The 24504-nt window shown below is 42.8% G+C and overlaps 1 protein-coding gene across 4 annotated transcripts in view; it reads right to left on the bottom strand.

The window, feature by feature from the left end:
* Positions 1 to 1069: 1069 nt before the first annotated feature.
* The window catches only part of Vps13c (vacuolar protein sorting 13 homolog C), a 173511-nt gene continuing 150076 nt past the window's right edge, over positions 1070 to 24504 (bottom strand). For 3 of the 4 annotated variants that reach the window (XM_056984521.2, XM_056984522.2, XM_056984524.2), the window contains 12 exons: positions 24099 to 24238; positions 21922 to 22003; positions 20095 to 20208; positions 19282 to 19357; positions 18783 to 18946; positions 18462 to 18507; positions 16274 to 16397; positions 15784 to 15898; positions 10213 to 10301; positions 5476 to 5599; positions 3534 to 3617; positions 1070 to 3289 (listed from right to left, as the gene is read on the bottom strand). In XM_056984521.2, the coding sequence (XP_056840501.1) occupies positions 3209 to 3289; positions 3534 to 3617; positions 5476 to 5599; positions 10213 to 10301; positions 15784 to 15898; positions 16274 to 16397; positions 18462 to 18507; positions 18783 to 18946; positions 19282 to 19357; positions 20095 to 20208; positions 21922 to 22003; positions 24099 to 24238 (1239 nt within the window). In that variant the 3' untranslated portion in view covers positions 1070 to 3208. Of the gene's footprint in view, positions 3290 to 3533; positions 3618 to 5475; positions 5600 to 10212; positions 10302 to 11132; positions 15130 to 15783; positions 15899 to 16273; positions 16398 to 18461; positions 18508 to 18782; positions 18947 to 19281; positions 19358 to 20094; positions 20209 to 21921; positions 22004 to 24098; positions 24239 to 24504 lie in introns of those variants that run through there. The other variant, XM_056984523.2, reaches the window with a different exon arrangement.

Genomic DNA, 24504 nt, shown 5'->3' with positions numbered 1-24504 from the left:
CCGCTCTCTTCCCAGAGTAAACGTACATGGCCAAGAACCTCTCTTAGTAGTAGCCACAGAAATCATGGCCACAACATTCAACCAAAAGGCCTCCTTCCTCAGGGACACAGGACTCTGAAGACAGGGACAGTAAGATGATGGCTCAGCAGGGAAGACTGGCAAGCCGGGTTCTGTCCTTGAGACCAGCATGGTAGGCGGAGAACTGTGAACTGACTCCTCCATCACCCTCTAACCACACACGGGTCTTCACATGCCCCAGCCAAACAGCTAAATGCCATTTGTTTTTTTTAAAAGATCTTTCTCTCCAAGATGAAGACAGTTCTTGTAGCTCAGGCAGTAACTGCAATGCCTGACTGGTACTGATATCTGGCAAACTTTGAGTCTGTCAGCTCATTACCTTTTAGTTCTGGCTGTGCCTCAGAAGCATACATGGAGCTTTGTTAGCAACAAAACAATAAAACGAAACACCAGATGTCCAGAGATCAGTGAACTTAAAGTCCCACAGTATCACGAAGATATTAGTAGTCTCTCAAACATAATTTAAACTAGAACACCACCATCCTGGGAGTCTCAGGTAAGAAGTCTATCCCAGATCAGGTTCTTAGAAAGCCTAAGGGTGTTCTTCCCGTGTGTTGCTCACTTTGGATTTTGATATATCTGCCTTGCTACAGGCCGCATGTGAGTCTCCTCTTCCCACCTGAGGACGCGGTGCCTGACGGGCCTTCAGACTGGTACTATGGGTGCCCAGTGGGAGACTAAGGGGGTTTCAAGAGAAGCATTGGGAGAAGCACTCCAGATCTCCAAAACCTTAGCATCCTTGTTGCTCTCCCCAGTGACAAGCAGGAGCTCAGTGCAATGCTGCAGCTGGGCCACACAGCTCCAGTAGGGAGGTGGGGGTGGGGGTCTCAGAGCCCAGGAATAGGCTTTCCCTCACCAGCTCCTTGTAAAACCCCCTGCAGTGTTTCACCTATCTTCTGACTATCCTGAGAGCAGAAGGAGAAAGAGGAAAATTGAAATAAAAGAGAATGTGACTTCAGTATTTAACGCAAACACAGATCCCACACATATAAACAATGTAACAATGTTTTATTTTTCTCAGGTTATAAGCAAGTCACTGTCTCTGAATGCATTTGTAAAAAAGACCACACACCTAATTACATCCAACCAATGGGTAACTCCTATACCAGAACACTGAATCAAATAAAAACGCCACAGAAGATTGTCAACTTAGATAACAAGTTTATAGACTTGACTGCTCTTAGTCTAATGTTCTGTACACTTGTTTCTGGAATAAACCATCAGTGCAATATAATGCCTTAAATATTTACGATCCCATTGACAGCTGTGATTAACATGAAAAATGTAGTCAGATATTCAAATTCCTGATTGACTCAGTTTTAAAGACATAGCTACTGTGTTTGCTAGAAGGCTTTTCACTGCCTTCTAGCTCTAAAGTTCAATTAGGTTTAAAGCTATCAGTTTTATATGTAATTATTTTCTTAACAGGAATAAAGGTATTAAGCTAGGCACAGTGGTGCATGTCTTTGATCCCAACACTTGGGAGGCAGAGGTAGGCAGATCTTTGTGAGTTCAAGGCCAGCCTGCTCTACATTGTGAAACCCTATTAAAAGGAAGGAAGGAAAGAAGGAAGGAAGGAAGGAAGGAAGGAAGGAAGGAAGGAAGGAAGGAGGAAGGAAGGAAGGAAGGAAAGAAGGAAGGAAACTGGAGTTGGGGGGGCATGGTGAGGAAAAGAAAGGAAAGGAAAGGAAAGGAAAGGAAAGGAAAGGAAAGGAAAGGAAAGGAAAGGAAAGGAAAGGAATTAAAAATGTAACAGCTACTAAAAATCAGATTTCTCGTTTTTCTTTTTTTTTTTTTTTTCCGGAGCTGGGGACGGAATTCAGGGCCTTGCGCTTGCTAGGCAAGCGCTGCTCTACCACTGAGCTAAATCCCCAACCCCCAGACAGATTTCTCACTCTCCCTCAGAGAAACGTGAAGCAGCAGTGGGGAGCTAAGAAGTCTTCCTGCAGTCCTAAAAGCGTGACTGGCATTGAGTGTGGAAGGAGGACCTGAATCGACTAAGGCAGAGCAAGACAAGGACATCCACACGTTCCTCATCTCATAGCTGACTGTGCGCTTTAACTAAATGTTCAACTCCCTGAACAAAGCTAAAGGCCCCCCAAGGAAATAAAATCCCTTAGAGTAACAGGCAGCCCCTGGCCCCCTGCCTAACCTGCCAACAGGCAGCCCTGACCTAACAGGCCTCAGAGCTGCTGGATGGACGCAGAGAACACCTGATCTCAACTCTGTACAGACCTTTAAAAATCCTATAATAAAGTAGAGAGTTTTCACTCTTCCTAACAGGTATTTAAAAGACATTTACAGGTATGCATTAGAATTAAATGTTAATTTATGACACCCTTTGCAGTCTTTTATACTCTAAAATAAATCTCTGGAAATATTAAAAAAAAAAGTTGCATTTTATATATTCCTGAATGCCGAGGAGCTTACAGTGCAATTTCTCAGTTTTCATTCCTCAGAAATCTCTAATTGTGCTCATGAGTTCATCCTGAAAGCACCCACTCTGACAGACACACACTGGGTGCCTCACTGTAGACAGCCGGCGCCAGACTGCCCCTGTTCTGAGATTAGATGGAAAGGAGAAAGAAAAAGCACCATGTAAAACTCATCCTATTAGGATAAAAATAACATTTGCATAAAAAGAACATAGAAAATGAGCCGTCTCTCCTGTAGGTGCATTTCTTCAGTCAATCGCCGGGTTTACCGAAAGTGCTCTCTTAGTTCAATTATTGTACAAATTACCTTTAAGCAAATGTCAGAGTGTCCACTATTTATCTGGCTAAAACCTTTCAGAGGACACTACTCGTTTTAAAAATCTCCTTTCTTCAGAAAAGACTAATTAAAAACAAGCCCACCGCTCTTTGCTTTACAATTTTAATATTAATGAACAAGTCTCTCTGAGGCAAAGTGGTATTTCTTTGAGGTCTGACCTACACATGTAGCAGTAAATTCCTAATACATGCAGGATTGCAAAACCAAGACTCAAAATTGAGTCAAAAAAAAAAAAAAAAAAAAAAGCCAGCCCAGACTGGCTGGAAAGGTTCTCTTTAGCAGGACTTCTGAAGCGGTTGTCTCCCTCAGAAGCCTTGTAAGATCCGTGGTCAAGATGGAAGCTGGGGCCTGAGGAGCTTCACTGCTTCACTGACGACTGCCTCATCAGCCTCTGCTGCTGCCTGGCTGACTGCGCGCTCTCGATGGCTTCAAAGGCTCTCTGGAAGGCAAAGCAGGGTTATCAACTGAAAGGTGACCTCTGGCTCACCCGAGGGAAGGCAGAGATGCCAGTCTCCATGCAGGAGGACAAGGACCAGGCTACCACCCACACATGAGGTATGCGCCAACTACCCTGAAGCATTAGAGAATGAGTGAGGGTAATGCCAGACTAGCTGTTACCGGCTTGTAAAGGTCTTCTGGTTAAAAACCTTGGGGCATGAGGGAGAGGCGTTAAAACAGTTTACCTTGGCTGTGATGGGATCCTTCAGGTAAATTTTCCGAAGATAACCTACATTGGCACTGTCTTTTTTATGGAAAAGACCCTGCTCCTGTTTTTAAAAGAAATAATGACAAAAAAAAAAAAAGGAATTATTCTTTAGAAGAAAAAAAATACCATAATCTTTCATTGGATGCTTAAATGTCAACTTATTTCATAAGCACTACACCAATGGATGCATACATCTAAGTACGCTATGAAATAAATCACCTTGCTACAAGGAGAGTGGCTGCACACTACAGTCATAATTTATAGACCTATTTGTATAAAATAAAGGCTTCTGCAGGCAACAGTAAATAGCCTACGAGATCATACTGTGACAATGCACGGCAGCTGATAGACCAGTGGCAGACCAAAGACCCTCCCCTTCATCTGCTGATAGATAAAATCCTTATGCAATGTAAGGATCAATTCTCACCACTGATGTGAAGGTAAGGTGCTGTGGTAGCTTGAATGAGATTGGCTCCCATAGGCTTATATGTTTGAATATTTGGTTCCTCATTGGTGGAACTATTTGGGAAGGATTGTTGGGTGTGGCCCTTGTAAATGGGGGCAGGATTTGAGGATTCAAAAGACTCACATTACACCCAGTCTCTCTTTCTCTCTGTCTCCCACTTTTTTTTTCTTTTCTTTTTTTTCAGAGCTGGGAACCGAACCCAGGGCCTTGCACTTGCTAGGCAAGCGCTCTACCACTGAGCTAAATCCCCAACCCCTGTCTCCCACTTTCAGATCACAATGTCAGTGCTCAGCTATTCTAGCTACCATGCCTTTGCTCCAGAATCATGGATCCCACCCTCTAAAACCATAAGCCCCCAATTAAACTGTTTCTTTTATACACTGCCTTCACGTGGTGCTTTCTTAAGTGCAACAAGGGAAAAGTAACTGAGAGACAGGTGATAACCAGGGAACTGTAAATATGCATAGGACAGCGTGCCCCACTCCTGCCAGGGCACCGTTTCCTGCCAGGGCACGCTGTGCTGTGACGTTCCAAGTGAGGACCTGCACCAGAACACACCTGGGCAGGCTGACGTAGGAGTCTCTTCTCTATAAGAGTCTATAATGAGAGGAGTAAAGGACACTCACTTTAAACCTATTTAAAAGCTGTGGGAAATATTTGGAGAGTCTTGGTAAAGAGGATAATATCATTGTTGTTTAAGCAAAAGAAAGATACACAATGCTCTATTTAGAACGCCAATTGTGTGTGTTTTCTTAAGAGAGATAAAAATACATCTAGAGTAGGATGTGTGTGTTGGGGGAGGGGGTAAGCGTGAGAATCCAGCAAAGATGAGGTACAACTTCTGCTCACTCCATAATGTGTAATGAAAAGGACGCACACGCGTACGTTGTATTCACATTTTGTGTGCACCAGATTATAAACAGAGCTATTTAGACCTAATCTATTTTTAACAGTCTGTGTGTGCGATGTGTTGACAGGTAGGTGTGAGTGCATGTGCCGAGATCAAGACAACTCTGCTGGGGCATTTCTCTCCACAGGGTTCTGGGGATCAAACTCAGCTGGCCATGCTTGCACAGCAAGCATTTCAGCCTGTTCAGCGTCCCACTGACCTTAGACCTAACATTTACTTTCACTGAAGCTCTTAGTCTACTGGTAGCTTAGCAAAGAGAACATTTGTAGAAACATCTAAGGTTATAACAAATTGGGTGTGCATAAGAAGACACAAAAGCTCACTAAAGCCTATTTTTTCCAAGAGGCAGAAGCAATTCCAGTGGATCAATTGATATTTCACAGAATAAGCGTTATACAAAGTGAGTTGTTTGCTTACAGCCTAGAAGGAGCTAGCACAGTGATGGCCCTGCTCCCCCACACCGTCTGCCTCTGTAACTGTGGGCAGTCAGAAAGCACTGACTGGGTCTCTCTGCCTCTGAAGGTCTGACTCATATTTCCTCACCTTAACTGAAATCTTCAGCAGATTTTCACTGACTCCAGGAGGACACAGGAAATCTTCAAACAGACACTGCCAGTCCACAGACATATGGCCTAGGATTTCAACTTCCTTTATAAACAGTACTCGCCTGTTTTGGAAAAGAAAACAAACACAGCCACAGATCAGTTCTTTCTTTACTCTGTGTGCGTTCAGTGGATAATAAAAGCTGGCCCCAGTGGGAGCTGAAGGACACAGGCTGAGTGCTAGGCTAGAAGAGGGACAGGAAATGTTTATCAGGGAGGAGCAGCAGAAAGAATGTAGCAGCTGGAGGGTGGGAGGATGCTGAGAAATGCTGGACATGACATGGCTACTGCACTTAGGAACTCAAGGCCACTGTGGCTACCATTACAAGATATGCACAAGATCAAGCTAGCCCAACCCCAGCATAGACGGGAAACCATCTCCAGGCCCCATTACTGAGGCACTCCTGGCATTGGATAGTTCCTTGGGGAGGCAGAATCTTTCTGTTTTGAGTGTGGCTGCTGGTAGGTTTCCTGTGCTCCAGTGGATAGCAGATATTCATGTGCGTATTATCAGCAAATATTAGACTTAGAAGGTTATTAAAACAGAAAGGAAGATGGGGACATGAAGTTAGGAAAGAGGCATGTTGGGAGAAGAGACAAGGGCAGTTGAAAGGGAGAAATGGAGGGCATATGTGATCATATAAATTGGGGAAAAAAATCTTCATTAACCCCACATCCAATAGAGGCTAATATCCAAAATATATAAAGAACTCAAGAAGCTAACCTCCAAAAAACCCCAAACAACCCAAACAAAAAATGGGATATAGAACTAAACAGAGAATTCTCAACAGAGGAATCTCAAATGGCAGCGAAGCACTTAAAGAGATGTTAAAAGTCCTCAGTCATCAGAGAAATGCAAATCAAAACAACCCTGAGAGTCCACCTTACACCAATTAGAATGACAAAAATAAAAAAAACTCAGATGACAGCACATGTTGGCAAGGATGTGGAGAAAGAGGAACACTCCTCCATTGCTGGTAGGATTGCAAACTGGTACAACCACTCTGGAAATCAATCTGGAGGTTCCTCGGAAAATTGGAAATAAATCTGAAGACACAGCTATATCACTCGGGCATATACCCTAAAGATGCCCCCATCATACCACAGGGGCACATGCTCCACTATGTTCATGGTGGCCTTATCCGTGATAGCCAAAAGCTGGAAACAACCCAGATGTCCCACAACAGAAGAATGGATACAGAAAATGTGGTCCATTTACACAATGGAGTATCACTCAGTTATTAAGAACGAGGACATCCTGAGTTTTGCAGGCAAATTAGTGAAACTAGAAAATATCATCCTGAGTGAGGTAATTCAGTGACAAAAGGACATGTATGGTATGTACTCAGTAATGAGTGGATATTAGCCAAAAAAGTACAGAATACCTAGAATACAGTCCATAGAACTCAAAAAGGTCAACAAGCCAAAGGGCCCGAGTAAGGATGCTTCAATCCCACTTGGGAGGGAGAAGAAAAGGATCATGGGAGGCAAAGGGAGGGAGGGACCTAAGTGGGAAGGAGGAGGGGGAAAGGGGAACGTGATCAGGTATGGGGGCTGAGGGCCAGCAGAATAAATGAAAATATGCAACCTGGGAGGGGAGCACTTTTTATCAGAGACTTGGGAAGTGAGAGACTCTCAGACTCAAAGGGAGTGGTCTCAGAGAGTGGAGGGGCCTGGTGCGTGTGTGTGTGTGTGTGTGTGTGTGTGTGTGTGTGTGTGTGTGTGAGAGAGAGAGAGAGAGAGAGAGAGAGAGCGCGCGCATCCTCTTAGAGATTTGGGGAGGGAGGAATGAGATGAGGAGCTGTGGGGGGGGGGCAGGAGGAGGGCAGTGGCTGCACTGTAAAAAATTAAAATAATAAAAAAAATTTAAAATTCACTGACAGAAAAGTATGCTTTGTTTAAGAAAAAAAAGTCTATGTAAATGTTAAATGAAATGCCTCGTAACTCTCTACCGAACAAAATGGACTCTAAAAATGCCCCTTCTGTCAATCTAGCAGAATTTAGGAATGCTGTTTTTGTTTTTGAACCAGCAAAACAACTGAGAGGGAAATCACATTTGAAACACAAGAGGTACAGGATGCACCCTCATGGGGAGGCAAGTAGCAGAAGCCCCTGAAGGGGAGCCCATTACTGGGAATCTTCCTAATTGCTCTTTCCTGTCAGTCACTTCTAGCCAAGGCAGATCACACAGGAAATGTCACAAGCCCAAATGTCAGCAAAGACTCACTTTGGACTTACTAATAAATACCAGACTTGAACATTTTAATGCTAATGTATATCACAGGAGAAATGTCTCGTTTTACTGAATAGTGATAAAAAAAATAGCGTAATCCTTAAAGGACACCAAGACTGATTTCCCAGTCGCTGAGTCGGATTAATAATTGATATAACTATACTTGATTTTAAGTCTCCAGCAAAGACAGCAAAATTACTAATGTAGATTCGTGATTTCAAACATGTAGGTGCCAAGGGAAAGAATAATGGTGAGGACTCTGCTGGAGAGGCCCCCAGTGCACAGAAGGGAAAACAAGCACACAGACAACGAATGCCACCATGAACTCAGCACTGGAAGCTGGGCAGGCTTCACTAATGATGGGGAGGAAGAGTTCGGGTTGATCATGAAAAGAGGCAGTGACTGTTTAGACAATACAGACACTCTGACAGACTATGTGTGCAAAGTGATTTTGTGGTACTCAGAATGAACTCAGGGCCTTGCAAATGCTAGACAAGCACTCCCTCACTGAGCTATGCCCCCATGCATCTTGAGGCAGGTCTCACAGTTTGCCCAGGCTGGTGCTCAGCTCAATCTGTACCCTAGTCAAGTCTTAACCTTGCAGTCTTCTTGACTTGCTTTCCCTAACAGCAGGGATAACAGCCTGTGCCATCAACTCCAGCAGTGTTGGAGGAGTCTGTGACTGGAATACCAAATGCATACCTTGGTGAGAAAAATCACCTTAATGTCTACTTTTAGAATGATACGAGTGTCCTCTTTAAATTACAGCTTAACTTATAGGTAATCAGAAACAATATGAAGGTTCTTTATTTTAGACATGCATCTGGTGACAAGCAGAGAGCTGGGGCTCCCGGCCTAGAATAGAACATTAAGACCAGCAGTTGCTGCAAAGCCCGAGGAGGAAACATTAACAACCTCATTATGACAGTGGCTGTAAGGCAAGAGAAGAATGGGCTAGCCCTGGGTGTTAACGCACGGGGTTTAATGTTTCTCAGGGGGTTCTGTGAGAACTTTTTAATTGTTTGGGACTGATAGCTACAGTACCCCTGATGCTTGCAGAGCACGAGCCAGCAGTGTCTCCCTTCTTTTGACACTTTCAATAACCACACACGGTTCTAGCCAGTCTCTGATGAGCACTCCCACACCCCTGACCAAACCCACTGCCGTATCAGATATCCAAGTCTTGTGCCAAAGGCAACTTACTGTTTTGTGCATTTTAAAGCTCTCTCTTCTCCTCAGCTCTCCAGTAACATGTTCTACCACATGAAGTCTCTATTCTCTCTCCTGTTCCAAAGTATCACAGTTCAAATCTTGTCATCTCCTAGGTGACACTCTGGTATGGAGTCTCCAAGATCTCTACTCCAGATTTTTCGAAGGTTTATTTTCATTTTGAAGTGTGTGTGAAGGGTGGGTGTGTACACTTAAGTGCAGGTGCCCGTAGATGTCAGAGGCATCAGCCCGAGGTGGGTGCTAAGAACTGAACAGGGCCCCCTACAGGAGCAGTAAGTGCTCTTATCTGTCAAGCTATCTCTCCAGCCCCTGTGTTCGCTCCCCAACTAATGGACCTTAAGGTGAGTAAATAGCCTTCCTTATGTGACTGGCTACCTCTTTACAACGCTCATTTCAAAGTCAGGATTCTGTGCTTCATTCACCTTTTCTTATTTTTCCTTCTCACCTAGGTATACTCAGATCCAGTAGAGGAGCTGGGGTTGCAGCTCGGCAGGAGAGCACTCACTTAGCAACCATTACCCCCTTGAGTTTGGCTTCCAAAATTCAGACAGATGAGTGGATACATTACAGGGAAAGGGAAGGAGGGAGAGAGGGAGAGAGAAAGAGATAGAGAGAGGGAGGAAGGGAGGGTGTAAAAGAGTGGGAGAAAAACACTGGGCAGAGTGTGCCTACTCTACATAGTCTGTTTTAATCCTAAAAGACACAGCACTTTGAAAGTTATTGATCCATAGTAGTTATCTGCAGATAAGTTTATTTCTAGGGTAAATCCCAGGACATTAAGTCTGATATTTTAGCACAATTCCCTTTTTTCTGGGTGTGCTTGCTATTCCTAAAACACTCAGAAGGAACTTGGATGGGCATACAGAAAAGGGCTTTGTCAATCTCCCATACAAAACCTTACAAGGGAAAGTGGCATGGCCCTCTTCTATTGGAAGTGACCCCTTACAGTGACATCACAGCAAGAGGAAGGCCATGCTCACCGTGTCCTCAGCAGCTGATGCATCCGGATAAGCCCTAAGCCAAGCGGGGCCAAGCTTCCGCACCTCCAGAACGAGGCACATGCGGTCAGAGAGCTACCCAGAGCTGTGTGTCTCTGACTATATGGAAATGGCCATCTTGCCCCTGAGGTATACTTTTCCAACTCCTCTGTCACCATGGCCTCTGAAAGTCCTCCCATGAGTATGAGCACAGCTGTGTGCATCTGGAAGCCCATACCTGTTTGTAATCATAAGGACAGCCCTCTTGTTCCCAGGAACAGTGCAGTGAAACTGGTAGGCCTCTCCCTCCAACTTCTTGATCTGGTTCTGAAAAGAAGCAAGAGCTAAGACTTAGGAACTACATGGATTTAACTGTGATCTGTATGGCAGCCGATGATAACTAATGCTAGGCACAGACGTATGGAATGTTTACCAAGTGAGCATCTGATGAAAAATACTTTGTTCTTGGTAACTGAAGAAACCCAAAGCTATCAACCAGAAACAATCACACATCTTAATTAAGAATATATAAATATGGTAACATAAAGCTACCACATTAATGTCTTAGTGGTCCTTATAGGGTCCCTCCCTGGCAAGGACTTGGGGTGGCACAGATATAAAATTCAGAAATAGTGGTTGTGAAATTCTTTTTATAGGATGGTTCACATTTTTCTTTAGGTTGCTTTGAGAGAAGTATGTGACCATTCTTAAAAGCTAAGGCCCAGAGGCTGGAGAGATGGCTCAGTGGATAAGAGCACTTAAATTTCTCTTTCAGAGGACCCAGGTTCCATTCCCAGCATCCACACTACAGCTCAAAATCTCCTGTAACTTCAGTTCCAAGGAATCTGATGTCCTCCTCTTCTGGCTTCCAAAGGTTCAGTCATGCACACGGTCCACAAACATACACCCAGGCACACACACATACACACACAAAATAAGTTTTAAAAAGCTAAGACCCAACCGTTTATTTGGACAGGGCTATAAAAAGCAAGGGTTTTGCTGTCTCTATCTGTTTGGTCACATAAATTAAGCACAAGTTGGAAAGAAACATTTTTGAAGTTATATTTCTGACTAAAATAGACAATTAAGGATATGAAGGATTTCCAGCATTTCAAAATATTTGCACGGTTTATTCCTAACGCACAAATAACCCAAGTATAAATTGTAGCCAATAAAATATTTATTTTCTTTTTCAAGTATCTTAAAACTATTGACTTAAATTAGTCAATACACATTAAAAACAAATATATTTTATAACAAATACTAATAAATATCATTGATATCACCTATAATGAGTGACTAAAGATCTAATAATACATGGGCATAAAATACAGAAGATAGACACACTGAGTGAGCAAGGCTGTCCCACTGTGTGACTGAGAACACACCCTGACAGCATCAGGACTGTACAGTCAGCAAACGGAGCCAGGAAAGCACGCTTGGTGTTGTGACTGCAAAGCTTAAGTACAGTTTCATCTGTGGTGCTGGCAATGGAACCCACATTTTAAAAATATGTTGGCCCCTAGTCATTCCTTGCCAATCACAAAAAGCCACAGACAAGGATTGCAAAAGCCATGAGTGAGGAAGAGAACACCCACAGAGCTGAAGCAGCATCTTCAGAAAGCATCTCAAAGAGGAGATGGGCACTCGGTTCACAGTTTGCCATCAGTGCCTCAGTTTCTTCAGAGAGAACAGGAAAACAGGACAGCACGCAATTACAATGTAGTTAGTGCCTTTAGCGGGATTTAGGGAAACACAGGTTTAAGCCAGAGAAGCTGGGGGGAGCGGAGACGCCTGTACCTCTCCTCAAATTTCCATTCTTTATTAAGGTGTACTTCAACTGCCAAGAGCCCTCATATGCAATTTATCATCAGGATACACTGTAAAACATCTTTCCAGTGCAATTAAAGATCCACTAGACTCTGAAATTTAAAGCAAGATATAGTCTTGCTTTAAAAGCTGAGGGTAACAGGAGACCAGGCTGACCGATGCAATACTTGGTTTCAACAACTCCACATGAAGAATTTAGTAACATTTTGGTAAAGGAAGGATCCTTTACACATTCTTTTCATCCCTTTCAAATTAATTACAGGAAAACAGCACAAGGCATGGAAAAGCAAAATGCAATGTACAATGGTATTTATCACAGTTAATAATATCACCAAGTATAGTACAGGAACCAATGTCAGAGGGAAGAACAGATACACAATGCAAGATTACCTTAGTGAGTAAGCGGACAGGCAAGAGTTAACGTGTTAGTAAAACATTTCCATACACGGAAAAACATACTTAGGTAGAAAAGCAGAGAAAACAATGTTAAATCTTGTATGACCATTAAGAATGATCAGCAAAATAAATAATAAATAAAGCCTGTCTACCTATACATACATATACATAAATACATGTACCGTATAAGCAGCATTATCCTAAAGGAATACTAGAGTGGACTATACTATAAACACATAGCATGTAAGTGAGGATTTTCACAGAGGAATGTTTGGTAGGTTAAAAAAGAAGATAAAGAGGGCTCAAAAGACCCCCAAATAAATTATTTAGAATAAGTCAATATTACAGTACGAGTGAGGAAGATATAATCTAATACTTTGGACTCTGTGACATTTGCAAGTCTAGTTACACTTGCTCCCTTAAGGAATCAACCCAGCAGTCTAAATGATCAGAAACTGCTTCTTTAACTCTTGACCACAGCAAGGTGGGGAAGAGCTGCATGAGCCGAACTCAGTCACCCAGGAAGGCGCTAGCAAATCCTACCGCGATTTACCTTCCATTCCTTCCAAAAATTATCACAATGTTACAATTTAAAGGGTTGTCTGACATTGTAACAAAAACTCTAAAGCCATACCAGATGACTACAGCCTTAGCTGAAATAACTGTTTTGCTTAAGATATACATTTATAAAAAGAGAAACCACAAGAATCACTAAGGAGCTAAAAAGTAAAATAAAACAATAAATAAAGAAAAAAGACCCCAGATTTCAGAGGATCACAAAAGTCTCAGTAAAATTACCAATATATTTAGGAAAACTAAAACTTGTGACTCACACAAAGAGCTGCAGCATCCTAAGTAACAGATTGTGCTTGATTCTCACAGAAGCTGCACACACGGGGACACTGTGCTTGTCCCCAATTATCCAGGCACTGGAAGCTTTTTGTTTTTTATATTTTGTTTTTTATGTTTCGGGTACTATAAATATTTACATATTTTTCTATACTTGGTCCCTTGGACACAGAAGTCTGGATTTGAGGGGAACATGGCGATGCCAGGGTTCAAACTCAAGCCTCGTGCATTCTGCTTTACCTGAGCTGTGCCCCGCCAAGGATGCAACACATTTCTTTTGTCCAACCAGTGCTGTCTGGTCTTGGACATCAGTTATTTTCTCTTTACAGTGTTTGTTTTAGATGTAAAGTGACAGTGTTTGTTTTAGATGTAAAGAGTCCAACTAATTGTTTTTATAACTATTCATTTAAAAACATAAATGCATGCCTTTAATCCCAGCGCATGAGAGGCAAAAGCAGGAGGATATCTGTGAACTTAAGGTCAGCCTGGTCTATACCGAGAGTTCCAGGCCAACCAGGGCCACACAGTAGACCTTGACCAAAAAAAAAAAAAAGAGAGAATATATAATCCAACTGAATGCTTGCACCTTAACATCTTCATTATCTTCAAATATATACTAGAGATCAAGTTCTGACTTTGGCGTCAATATTAGTTTACAGATAAGACACTATTAAATCACAAAATTAAACATTCCCATTATTATTTTAAATAGAAATTAAAATATCATTTACTTTGGGAATTAGCTGGGGTATAAATGATAATTTATAGTTATTTTGCTTGCATCAAGAGAAATCTCTGGGGATTAAATTTATGAAGTGTCAGTGCTATATGCACATGTATGTTGTGCATGTGTCTGTGAAGGGATGCACACATGGATGTGTAGCATATACACATGTATGTTGTGCATGTGTCTGTGAAGGGGTGCACACACGGATGTGTGGTATATGCATGTGCATGTTTGTACACGTGTCTGTGAAGGTGTGTAGAAGACTGAGCTCCTTATCAGGTGTCTTCCCCCATTACTTTCTATCTTTTGTTTTGCTCTGATTTTGAGCAAGGTCTCTCACTAAATCTGATGCTCACTAAATAAGTGAGCTGGCTGCCAACAAACGCCAGGTTCTGCCCGTCATGACCCCTACTCCATCCAGTACTGGAACACAGACACATACCATCCACCATGTGTGGCTTTTCTGTGGGTGCTAGAGATCTGAACTCAGGTCTTTGTGCTTGCCAGGAAGACTTTCCCAACTGTGCCATCTCCTAGACCTCTGAGAGTTTGTTTAGAAAAGGAGAGATATCTATACATTAAGCTGCCACAGAGGTGATTTGCTTAATTACATGTTCTGTTACTAACTCTAATTACAATAATCAAAACTAGTAATTATGAAGTAAGCTTAACCAACAATGGGGTTCAGTTTTCCAAAAGCATCCCTGATAAAGGGGTGCAGACCACATAAAATTACATCATTTATTTATCCATAACTGATTTAAGAAAGAAAAAAATATACTGAAGGAACATTTTCCTACAATTCCTATGCCAAGGCTCATTTCAGGTCTAAGGACAAGCTCAGAGAAACGACCTATTAGTTATTGAAACACTATGTCCCAGGTTAATAGTCCCATAACTTGAGTAAGTTTGGGAGCAGAACTCTACATAGTTCCACCATTGAGATTCAGGAACAGACATCCACTGCACAGAGCCACCCTTCCCAACATCCTCTGAAGGGTACACACACAACGACCTAATACATAAGGGATACAATTCCCAAAATGGCAGCAAAAGCGCTCTGGGCTCAACATACTTTGACCTCCCAACTCCAAACTAGCAATGTTATTTCCTGCACCACAGAATCTTTTACACCAATCTCTTAGCCCCATGTAGAATTACATGAAGCCACAATTTTCAACTATGGGCCACCATTTTGAAAAGCTCAGACGGAAGAGAGAGTTATAAAGAAATTTCATTAAAATTGACCCTCAGTCTGATTCACACACGGTTAAACAATAGTGGTTTGATTTGAGTTTTAAGGATGGAATCAGGCAGTACAGGAAGCATTTACTCCTGTGTTCCCAGTTCTTGCTGTGTAGGCAGAAAAAGAAAGAAAAAAAAGTTAGAAGCATGCAAAAAGATAAAATGTAATCACATGTAATGAAAACCAAAGGCTAAGAATAACTAAGTCATCTTTATCATAAAGAAAATATTACTAAGTCTCTGTTGAGGGAAAGCCAGTCATAGGAGAATAGCAATTTAAGCATATACATATTGTTTAAGTATAGTGAAACTAAAGCCAAGATAAAATGTCAAACTACATTAATCCTTTTAAATCTTTTTCTCTCCTATAGTTCTGTTTAGCAGAAAAAGTTTAGATTCTCACAGGTGACGTGGCTGAGAGCAAAGGGCAGCAGTGGAATTCCAACATTAGCACAAAGCGAGAAGCCAATCAAAGCACAGTGACTAAGCAAGCTGCCACCGGGACTGTGAAACAGCCTATAGCTGCTTCCAAGACAGTCTTTTCTGCACTGAAAGGGCTTTTGCCTTGCTCCTGTCCTGTGTAGAAAATGAGTTACCAGTTAGCTCCCCTCAACATGCCAGGCCACCATACACAGTAACAAATTCTACTCTACAATCCATGGAGACTCCTTCAGAGATTCATGATCGGGTACTCTAAAACTCACCCATGACATCACTGTCCTAGAATCTTTCCATTTCGCAACCATGAAGAACAGCACTTACCTCTAGTAAGTCGGAGCCCTCAGATTCCTGCCTGTCATACGGACGGATGATGCCGTCTTCGTGGATCAGGCGAGGTGGACGGAGGCTGGACACCTCCTCGGTTGATTCTGCTACCCTGAATGGTGTAACGGAAAATACGTGAGCATCTTTCAAAATCGGACAAATTTATGATGCTCAAACTCAAAGATAAATAGGTGAAAACTATTAGTCATTTTTAAAACTCATTCAAAGTGAAGAAAAATTATTAAAGCCATGCCTAAACATCCACCCTTTCCTTGAAGAAAGAAAGCGTCAGATTCTGAAAGGTCACGGACACTCTGTAGCCTTGCTGTCTGTCAGCACCTGACTATGAAATGAAATGAAAGGAAAACTGGCTGTACCCCTCTCCATAGTACTTGGCCTTATAAAGCTTCCATGACTTCCCATTAGATCCAAGAGCCTTAAGAGCAGGCTAACACAGCACGGCGCCCAAGTGGATGGACATCCTCACCTCTGAATGCCTTGGAAGGTGCTGCTGGCCATATCTATGATCCCGCCAGTTGGACGAGCCACGGCACCCACAAGCCCTTTTCCAATTCCTTTAAAGAAGCCGGCAGCGCCCTCCTTCTTAGCACCTTTATAAACCAAAGACAACAGATACACAATGATACTTTAACATAGGCAAGTCTGAACTCAACAAAAACCCAAGCCAACTCAGAAACCACAAGTACTTAGGTTCCTAGGGACGATATATTTCATCTTATGATACTATGGTTGTTCTCAAAGCACAGATTCCTGGGCCAAAGCCAGACTGCTTCAGTAGATGCTTATGCCAAGGATGGGCAGAGACCTCTGGATACCGAGGTCCACACAGGGTTGAGAGGACTGACAGCTTAGTCAGTGTATATGCTAGGGGGATCGGAAAACTTACCAGAGAGCACTCACTCATACCATCACAAACAATAGGATATCCAAGTAGTATATTAAAAACAACTCTATTAAAACTCACACACTATAAAATATTCCACTATGGAAATTAAACACTTTTGGTCTATTAAGAACTAAACAACATCATCACAATCGATTTTAGAAAATCCCTGTCGTCTCAGAAAGACAGCCTACAGTCTGTCACTCTATTTCCCCAATCCGCATCTGAACCCATGCGACTCACCCCTTCTCCTCCCTCCCCTGCCTCTTCACACCCAGCCACCCAGCCATCACCCAGCCATCACCCAGCCATCACCCAGCATACTTTCTTTGGAGCTGCTCCTCTGGACACCACACCCGAGTAGCTTTCACCTAATGCTCTATCGAGACTGGGCTCTGTTTACTCAGAATCGTGCATTCTAAACTCATTTACACTGTGGCATGTATCACTGCTTGCTTTCTGTCCATGGCTGAATAATATTCTATTGAGCAGATATGCCAAATTCTACTTATTTATGCACTGGGGACAGACAGTCTTCATGTTTTTGCTATGATGAATAATGAAGCTGTGAACATTTGCATGTAGGACTAAGTCTGTTTTCAACACTTTGGGGAACCTTGCTGACTCGTGGCGTTTCCATGTTCAGCTGCAGAGGGACAGGCGAAATGTTCTCCTAGGAGTGGCTGTACTACTGCATGCTCCTCCCAGCAGCCATGGCGATTCCAACTGCCCCACTCTCACTGATCAGTAGTGATCCTAACTGATGTCAAGTGAACTCTAGTTTTGATTTCCACCCACACTTCCCAGATGACTAAGCATCCACTCCTGTATCTTCCTTGAGGAACAGTCTATTCAGATCCTTTGTCTGTTTAAGCTGCATTAGTTATCTTCTTATTGCTAGCTTGTACCAGATCCTTCCATAGTCAAGCAATAAATCTCTTATCAAATATAGTACAAAATTTTATCCATTTTATTTTTTCTTTTTATGATAATAATTTCCAAGGCATGAGCTTTGTTTTAATTTTGGCAAACTGTCCTTTTCATTTCCCCATGGGATCCTCCAACACATAAAGACTTAGATCTTGTTGAGTCCAGCTGATCTGTCTTGCCTTTATCACCATGCCTTGGTGTCCTGGCTGAAAGGGCTCCGCCAAACCATAGCACTAGCTGCTGTGTCTGCGTATGAACCCTGACTTCTGCTTTCACCCTTTGGCACTCATTCATCCTGGGTTTAATTTTACAGACAGCATAGGTAAGGGCTGGATTCCACATGAACATGTCCGTCCCATCTGCTAAAGCCATTGCTAGATTCAGCTTGCCGCCATCTCAGAGATCCGGTACTTGCAAGGGTTCAGGGACCTACACGCCTCCCCTCAGCCAGTATCACATTACACATGCTTACTGTAGCTCTACACTGCAATGAGACATGCAACATATGCCAACACTACTGGGACATGTAAGTCCTCCAACGTGTGTGTGTGCGTGTGTGTATGTGTGTGTGTGTGTGTGTGTGTGCGCGCGCCTCATACATGTCAGTTGTTACTGAGGGTCTCAGAGAATCTAGATTTCTGTTGGCATTGATGAGAACATCATTCAAAGTCTGAGTCAGTCACTACTTAACCTCTCTGCTTTCTGAAGACAACACATTGGTAATCACAACTGTAATATAAAATGTAGTTGGTAAGCCTCTCAATCAAACATGGACTATCAATAGCATCTGACATACACGTACCCTTCCCCTCCAGACAGGGGAGACGTGTTTTCCACCTACCTTCCACGGGCTTTGTGATTATTCCAGTCACCCCACCAACAACTCCCTGCAAGAGAAATCCATCATCAAGTCTCCAGCAAACCAAAGGTGCTTAACACGAAACCAACCACTAGAGGTCTCCATAGACACGCTAATTCCTTTTCGGTTTTGATGTTTTATAAGATTAAGGACTTAACAGTGAACAGCATGCACATGTAAGTGCACGCATTATAAACATTAATCATAGGAAATTAACAGCACAAAGAGCCACAAAGCGTGTCATTAGTCTAATAGATCCAGTGCATCTGTCACAGATCCCTGAAGGCTCATCAGGAGACTCACACGCAGGAAGCCTTTCCCTCCTCTGGCAAGACTGTCTCCAAAATCTTTAGGCTGCCGCCCCATCTCCTCTCTTCTCTTCTGCTGATATTCTTTGTCCATTGTAATTGCTGCCAGGCCTTTCCCAACAGAGCCCGTGATTCGAGACACAACCCCTGCGGCACCGCCTACGGAGCATACCAAGAAGTCAGTCGCCACCACGCACAGTACAGCACGCACCTGCTCTAGACACGTACCCACCCTCTCTTCTCAAACGTGATGAAAAATTACTATGAGTTCTTGCTTTAAAGAGAAGTGACACCATTTTTAAAGCACACTCCTCCAGCCTGTGAACATTAAGAGCCCAGGAGGTCACTGTTAAGTCACACCCAGGTGAAATGAAGAAAATATGCTTTAAGAGCTTATTAGGAAGGTGAACTCTCTCTTACTGCATATTGCTTTCCATAAACAATGTACTTTAGAGCAGTCATTACATACACAGACACACATTGGTCATACGTACCTACTGTGTGTCCAAAGAGACTTCTCACCCCAATCACTAATCCTTCAGCAAATTCTTCAGGGCCTTGGACAGCACCCTGATGCAAAAGAAATTCAGTATTAAACTTCTAATAAGTGTAAGACTTGTAATCCAGTATTTTGAAAACTCCATGAAGACAAAGAAAGTATAAAAATGCATAAAGACTGAGACCGATTGTCAACTATCTCATAAATACTCGTAGAGTTGTACTGGCTGTGGTTAAAAGCAGTTTCAAACCACATGACCTCAGCAGATTCTACAATGAACACAGCACAGGTGTCAACCACTGGCTGTGGTCACAACATGCAGTTGGCTTCCCCGGACGCTCTACTGGCAGAGCAAAGCCGCTGTGCTACAGGACGGGGTCTACACCATGCAGCTCTCCTCTCCGTATTCTCTCCACACGGTCCTTCCAAAACCCTTATGCACATGTGAGATACAAGTGCCAAGGAGGACAGTTGGCTCCTAAGAGCCCTACCAGTCCTTTCCACAGCAGCAGAAACTGTAATTTACCCAGCATTCAGATACTCATAACCACAGGCAATACCAGAAAACTCAGGCACACTTTACTGCCCAAGATAAACATTAGAGTGTTCATTTGAATGTAAGACCATCTTTCAATGTCACCTAAAGTACTTTAAGTAAAAACCTAAAACTGATTATTATTATTATTATTATTATTATTATTATTATTATTATTATTCCATTGCCGTATACAATTAAGAAACGAATACTTGTCAGAGGAAAGCAGGACATTTGTTTCAGCATACATGCACAGGACTAAAGAGCCAATACCTGGAAGGGCTCGTAGAACAGTGCTTCGACTCCTTCTGACAGGCCCCTGATCAGTCCAAATGGGTTTCCAAGCACATCTAAGCCCAATACAAGCACGTACATCTGCTTCAAGAACTAAAGAAGGAAAGAGCAGAGGTAAGTCCTTTCTGAACGCTGAAGAATGTTTAGGAAGCAATGGGAAGAGACGATGGCAGGGAAAACAGTTAAGGGACAGTGTGTGCAATGACCGCCAGCACCTCCACAGCCTGATATCCCAAGCTGTGTCTTAAACCAACATCTGCCATGCAGCAGTCACGGAACCTCAGACAAGTCACCTGGTCTTTAGTGTTGGCCTTCCCTGATACAAAATAGAAGATTACACTGCTCTTGCATGAAGAGTACACACAGTAATAAATATAAAATTCAATGCTCATTAATATTTTTTATTATTTTACATTATTGAATTATATAGGGAATCATTAGTAATTATGGCAAAATAAGAAAATGTGTATTTGTTTGAACCTATTGTTCACATATCTCCCAGCAGAAGATGGAAAGACAAAGGCAGCCCTGCAGGTCCCCCTGGCAACTGTACCTGAGTGGCCTGAGACGCTGCACCCTCCTTGTCTATTACTCAATTTGCACAGTACCTACTGCATGGGGAGAAGCTAGCTTAGAACCCCTCTTGCAATCCCCTAGTCTGCATCTTACATTTCCTGGAGTGGCAAAGGTCTCACTGAAAAGGAAAGGGGCCTGGAGGAGAACACGTTCAATGGTGTAATGGAAGACAAGCTAAAGAAATAGAAATCACATCCACATACAAGACTTGCACATCCACCCAGCTAAACCCAGCAGGGACAGGCAAGGGACCATGAAGTCCCACACATCTCTCAAAGCTTTAGCAACTAATGGCTACTGGGGAGGGGAAGGAGTCAGTTTTCATCAGGGCTCTGTGAGAGGTTACCCATGCTCCAGTGCACAACAGTCAGCACTAAATGAACTAAATGGGCTGAAAGACAGGAAGGAGAGAGAGAGAGAGAGAGAGAGAGAGAGAGAGAGAGAGAGAGAGAGAGAGAGAGAACAAGATGCACATATGAGGGAAAGGGGATGGGGAGGACTTGGAAGGAAGAAAATGGGGATGCGGATTTAATTAAACATTATATGCACATAGGAAATGTTCGAGAGGAAAAAGTTAGAATTACTAAGAATGTCTTGCTATCCCTTTTTGATATGAATATCTAGGCTGCACTGAAGGAAATCAGTTCATCATAAGACTAGTCTAAAATTATGTTTGAGCCTTCATATCATAATGAAATAAAAGAAAGATGATCTAAAACAAAACTCATTTTTAAAAAGGAACTGAAATTAGACACTTAAGAAACTACTAAGCAGACTGGAGAGATGGCTCAATGGTTGAGAGCACTGACTGCTCTTTCAAAGGTCCTGAGTTCAAATCCCAGCAACCCTATGGTGGCTCACAACCATCTGTAATGGAATCCAATGCCCTCTTCTGTGTGTCCGAAGACAGCTACAGTGTACTTATATATAATACATAAATAAATCTTTAAAAAAGAAAAGAAACCACTAAGCAATGCTGAGTGTGGTGGATACTGTAGTGTGGCTGGGGAGACTGAGAAAGGAAGACTGGGAGTTCAAGGACAGTGTCACGATAATGTTTAAGGCCAGCCTGGCTACAGGAAAGCATGCCTTAAGTAGCCAACAGCAGCAATAAAGCCATAGAGTAATAAGACTGAAGTCAGTCACATACCATTTCCACCCATGCTACGCTCTCATGTTCCCAACTTATGGTGCTTTATAAAGTGTGTTCCCAGGCTAGGAGGAAGTTACCTGTTCACTGTAGTGTCTGACAACACTCCACATGAGCTGATCTCTCTTGTAAAACTGGTAGCGAATCTCATAGTAAGCAAGTCTGGCAGAGACAAGGGAAAGAGTTGAGGCTACTACAACGATGTTCTGAGCACAAAGAAACCACTAACATTTCATTTATAGTTAGCATCTAAATATTATGGTAATGAAATTGTTCTAAAAGTGATAATTCTCATGTAAGATTCTTATGAATAAATAAAGAAGAAAATGCTTTTCAAAGTCAGCTACAGAGCTGGAGGGGTAGCATGGCGCTAGAGCACTGTACGACTCGCTGGTTCTATACTCTGCAGCGCACACACATGCATGTATGCACACCCGCTCACACACACACAAGTAAATATCATGACAAAAGTGATATGGTAAAAATTCTAAGTTTTTTCTTATTGCTTCCCACTTCTGATTCTTTTCTATGCATCCACAAAACCTAAAATATTGTATATGTCACTTTAAAACTCAACACTATGGATTACGTACTCGTATTTTACTAAGCGTCCCTGTAAGCATTTGAATGCATATATAGCACTCCGTTACACAGCAGAGTCAGAGTAATTCCTGCTCTCTGGCATGCCCAAGGCTGTTATAATAAAGGGCACTGCCAGGTGCAGAGTAGGCGTACCTCTTTGGTTGCATTTCAGGGTCATTTTACAACTGAGTCCCTTCACTAAGGAATCAACAACAAAATACTCAGGGCATCTTTGTGTGTATGTCTGCAGATGGGTGTATGGTATGTATGCATACACAGAGACGTCTCCATTTACACACTAGCATTTTTAAGGTACCCATTCCTTAAGGTTGCCCATCTCTAGTGTTAATTATCGTGCTCTGAACTCTGCACTTCATTTGCATGTATTTCTAATAACAGTAGACATCTCTAATACCTGCCTGGCACTTGCAGGTCTTTCTGTGAAGCCTCCACACAGTCTGTGGCTGCTCCGTCCCTGATTCTCACTCTGTGTTTAACACTGACATTAAGAACCATTTCCCTGTCTTACCTGCCACCCTATTCCACAGGTTCCTTTTGAGAAAAGTATCTGGGGTTGCTGTTTTCTTTTCACTTGGAGAGATTAAACTGAAGGTCTTGACCCCTCCCTCCCTCCCTTCTTCCTTCCTTCCCTCCTTCTCTCTCTCTCTCCCTCTCCCTCTCTCTCCCACTGAGTTAAATCTTTAGCCGAGTATTTAACTTTTATGTAGTCGATCCTATCTAGTATTTCCCACTGGAATTTTGTCCCTGCTTTTAAAGGAGAAAGAACACTACTCAGAGATTTGTTCTATAACAACGTCTACTTATGTGTTTGCTTTTGTGTGTGGGAATGCTTGTGGCATGACACTCCTAAGCGTTTGGACACACATGAATGTATAGGCCAGAGGTCACCCTTGTAGGCTACCCCAAGGTGTTTTCTGCCATTCTTTCGGAGAGGGGCTCTCATATTGGTCTGGAAATGGCCAAGTAGACTAGACTGGCTGCACAGTGAGACCCAGGGGCCCACTGCCTCCAGCTCTCCAGCACTGAGACTGCAAGTGCATACCACCACGTCGGGATTGCATGTGGGTTCTGAGACCTGAGCTTAGGCCTCAAGCACTTCTCCAGCTGAGCTTTCTCCCCAGCCCTTAACTTGTTCAAATCTTTCACTTTAGATTTTATATTTCCCCCTCGATTTCTCTGAAACGTAGCACACATGTGAGATGGTAATAATCTAAAAGGAGTTTTTCCTTCAGGTAACCGCTTATTGCAATAGCTCTGTGTACTATTCAGTTCAATAGACAGCTACAGTGCAGGCGCAGCTGGCAGGCACACACCGGCTCCTCTAGACTGCAGCACGGGGTTCTCCTCTCTACACCTGGCTACAGATCACGTTGGAATCTCACTCCCCTGCTACACATTTCTAACTAGAACTCAGTAGTAAAACACAGTCAATTCATGATACACACATCAAAATAATTAGGCTTTTATGAAATATTCACAAGTAACCAAAGTTATAACTTGTCCTAAAGCCCTGAGTCTAACTAGACACAGAGCAGCACACTCTTCAAGTCACGGGCAGGAAGACTCCAAGCTAAGGCTGAAGGAACAAACAGGATCAAAGCCCAGAAGCACTGTGAGGAGTGGCTCCCAGGATGCACTTTTACAAGGCCCTTACTTGAATATGAGGTCATCCACATCCGTCAGAGTAGCTCCTATGCTTTTCAATAGCAGGTTCACAGAATGAATTGCAATCATTTCCTGCTTCTCCTTGTCTGACTCCTCACCTCCAGATCCCAAAGACAAACTCAGATGCAACTGAAAGAAAAATAGCATTCAATACTGGAAAGACCTGAACAACTCTGTGTAAGACCAGGTCTTCCAGTACCACCAAAGGTGCCCTGGGGAAGCTTCCTGAGGCCTGCTCACATACCACAGAACAGAGTCAGTGCATGTACACTTGATTTCTGCTCATCTTTCCATAAAATACTAATTAGACTGATCTAGGATTAAAGTTCCACTCCCAAAGTGAATAAGTGTCTCCGTGTCCAGATGGAAAAGACTCTTATCCTATGCAAAATGGA

Source organism: Rattus norvegicus, chromosome 8, assembly GCF_036323735.1.
Source record: "Rattus norvegicus strain BN/NHsdMcwi chromosome 8, GRCr8, whole genome shotgun sequence".
NCBI classification, from domain to species: Eukaryota; Metazoa; Chordata; class Mammalia; order Rodentia; family Muridae; genus Rattus; species Rattus norvegicus.
This window is presented reverse-complemented; position numbering and strand designations above follow the sequence as displayed.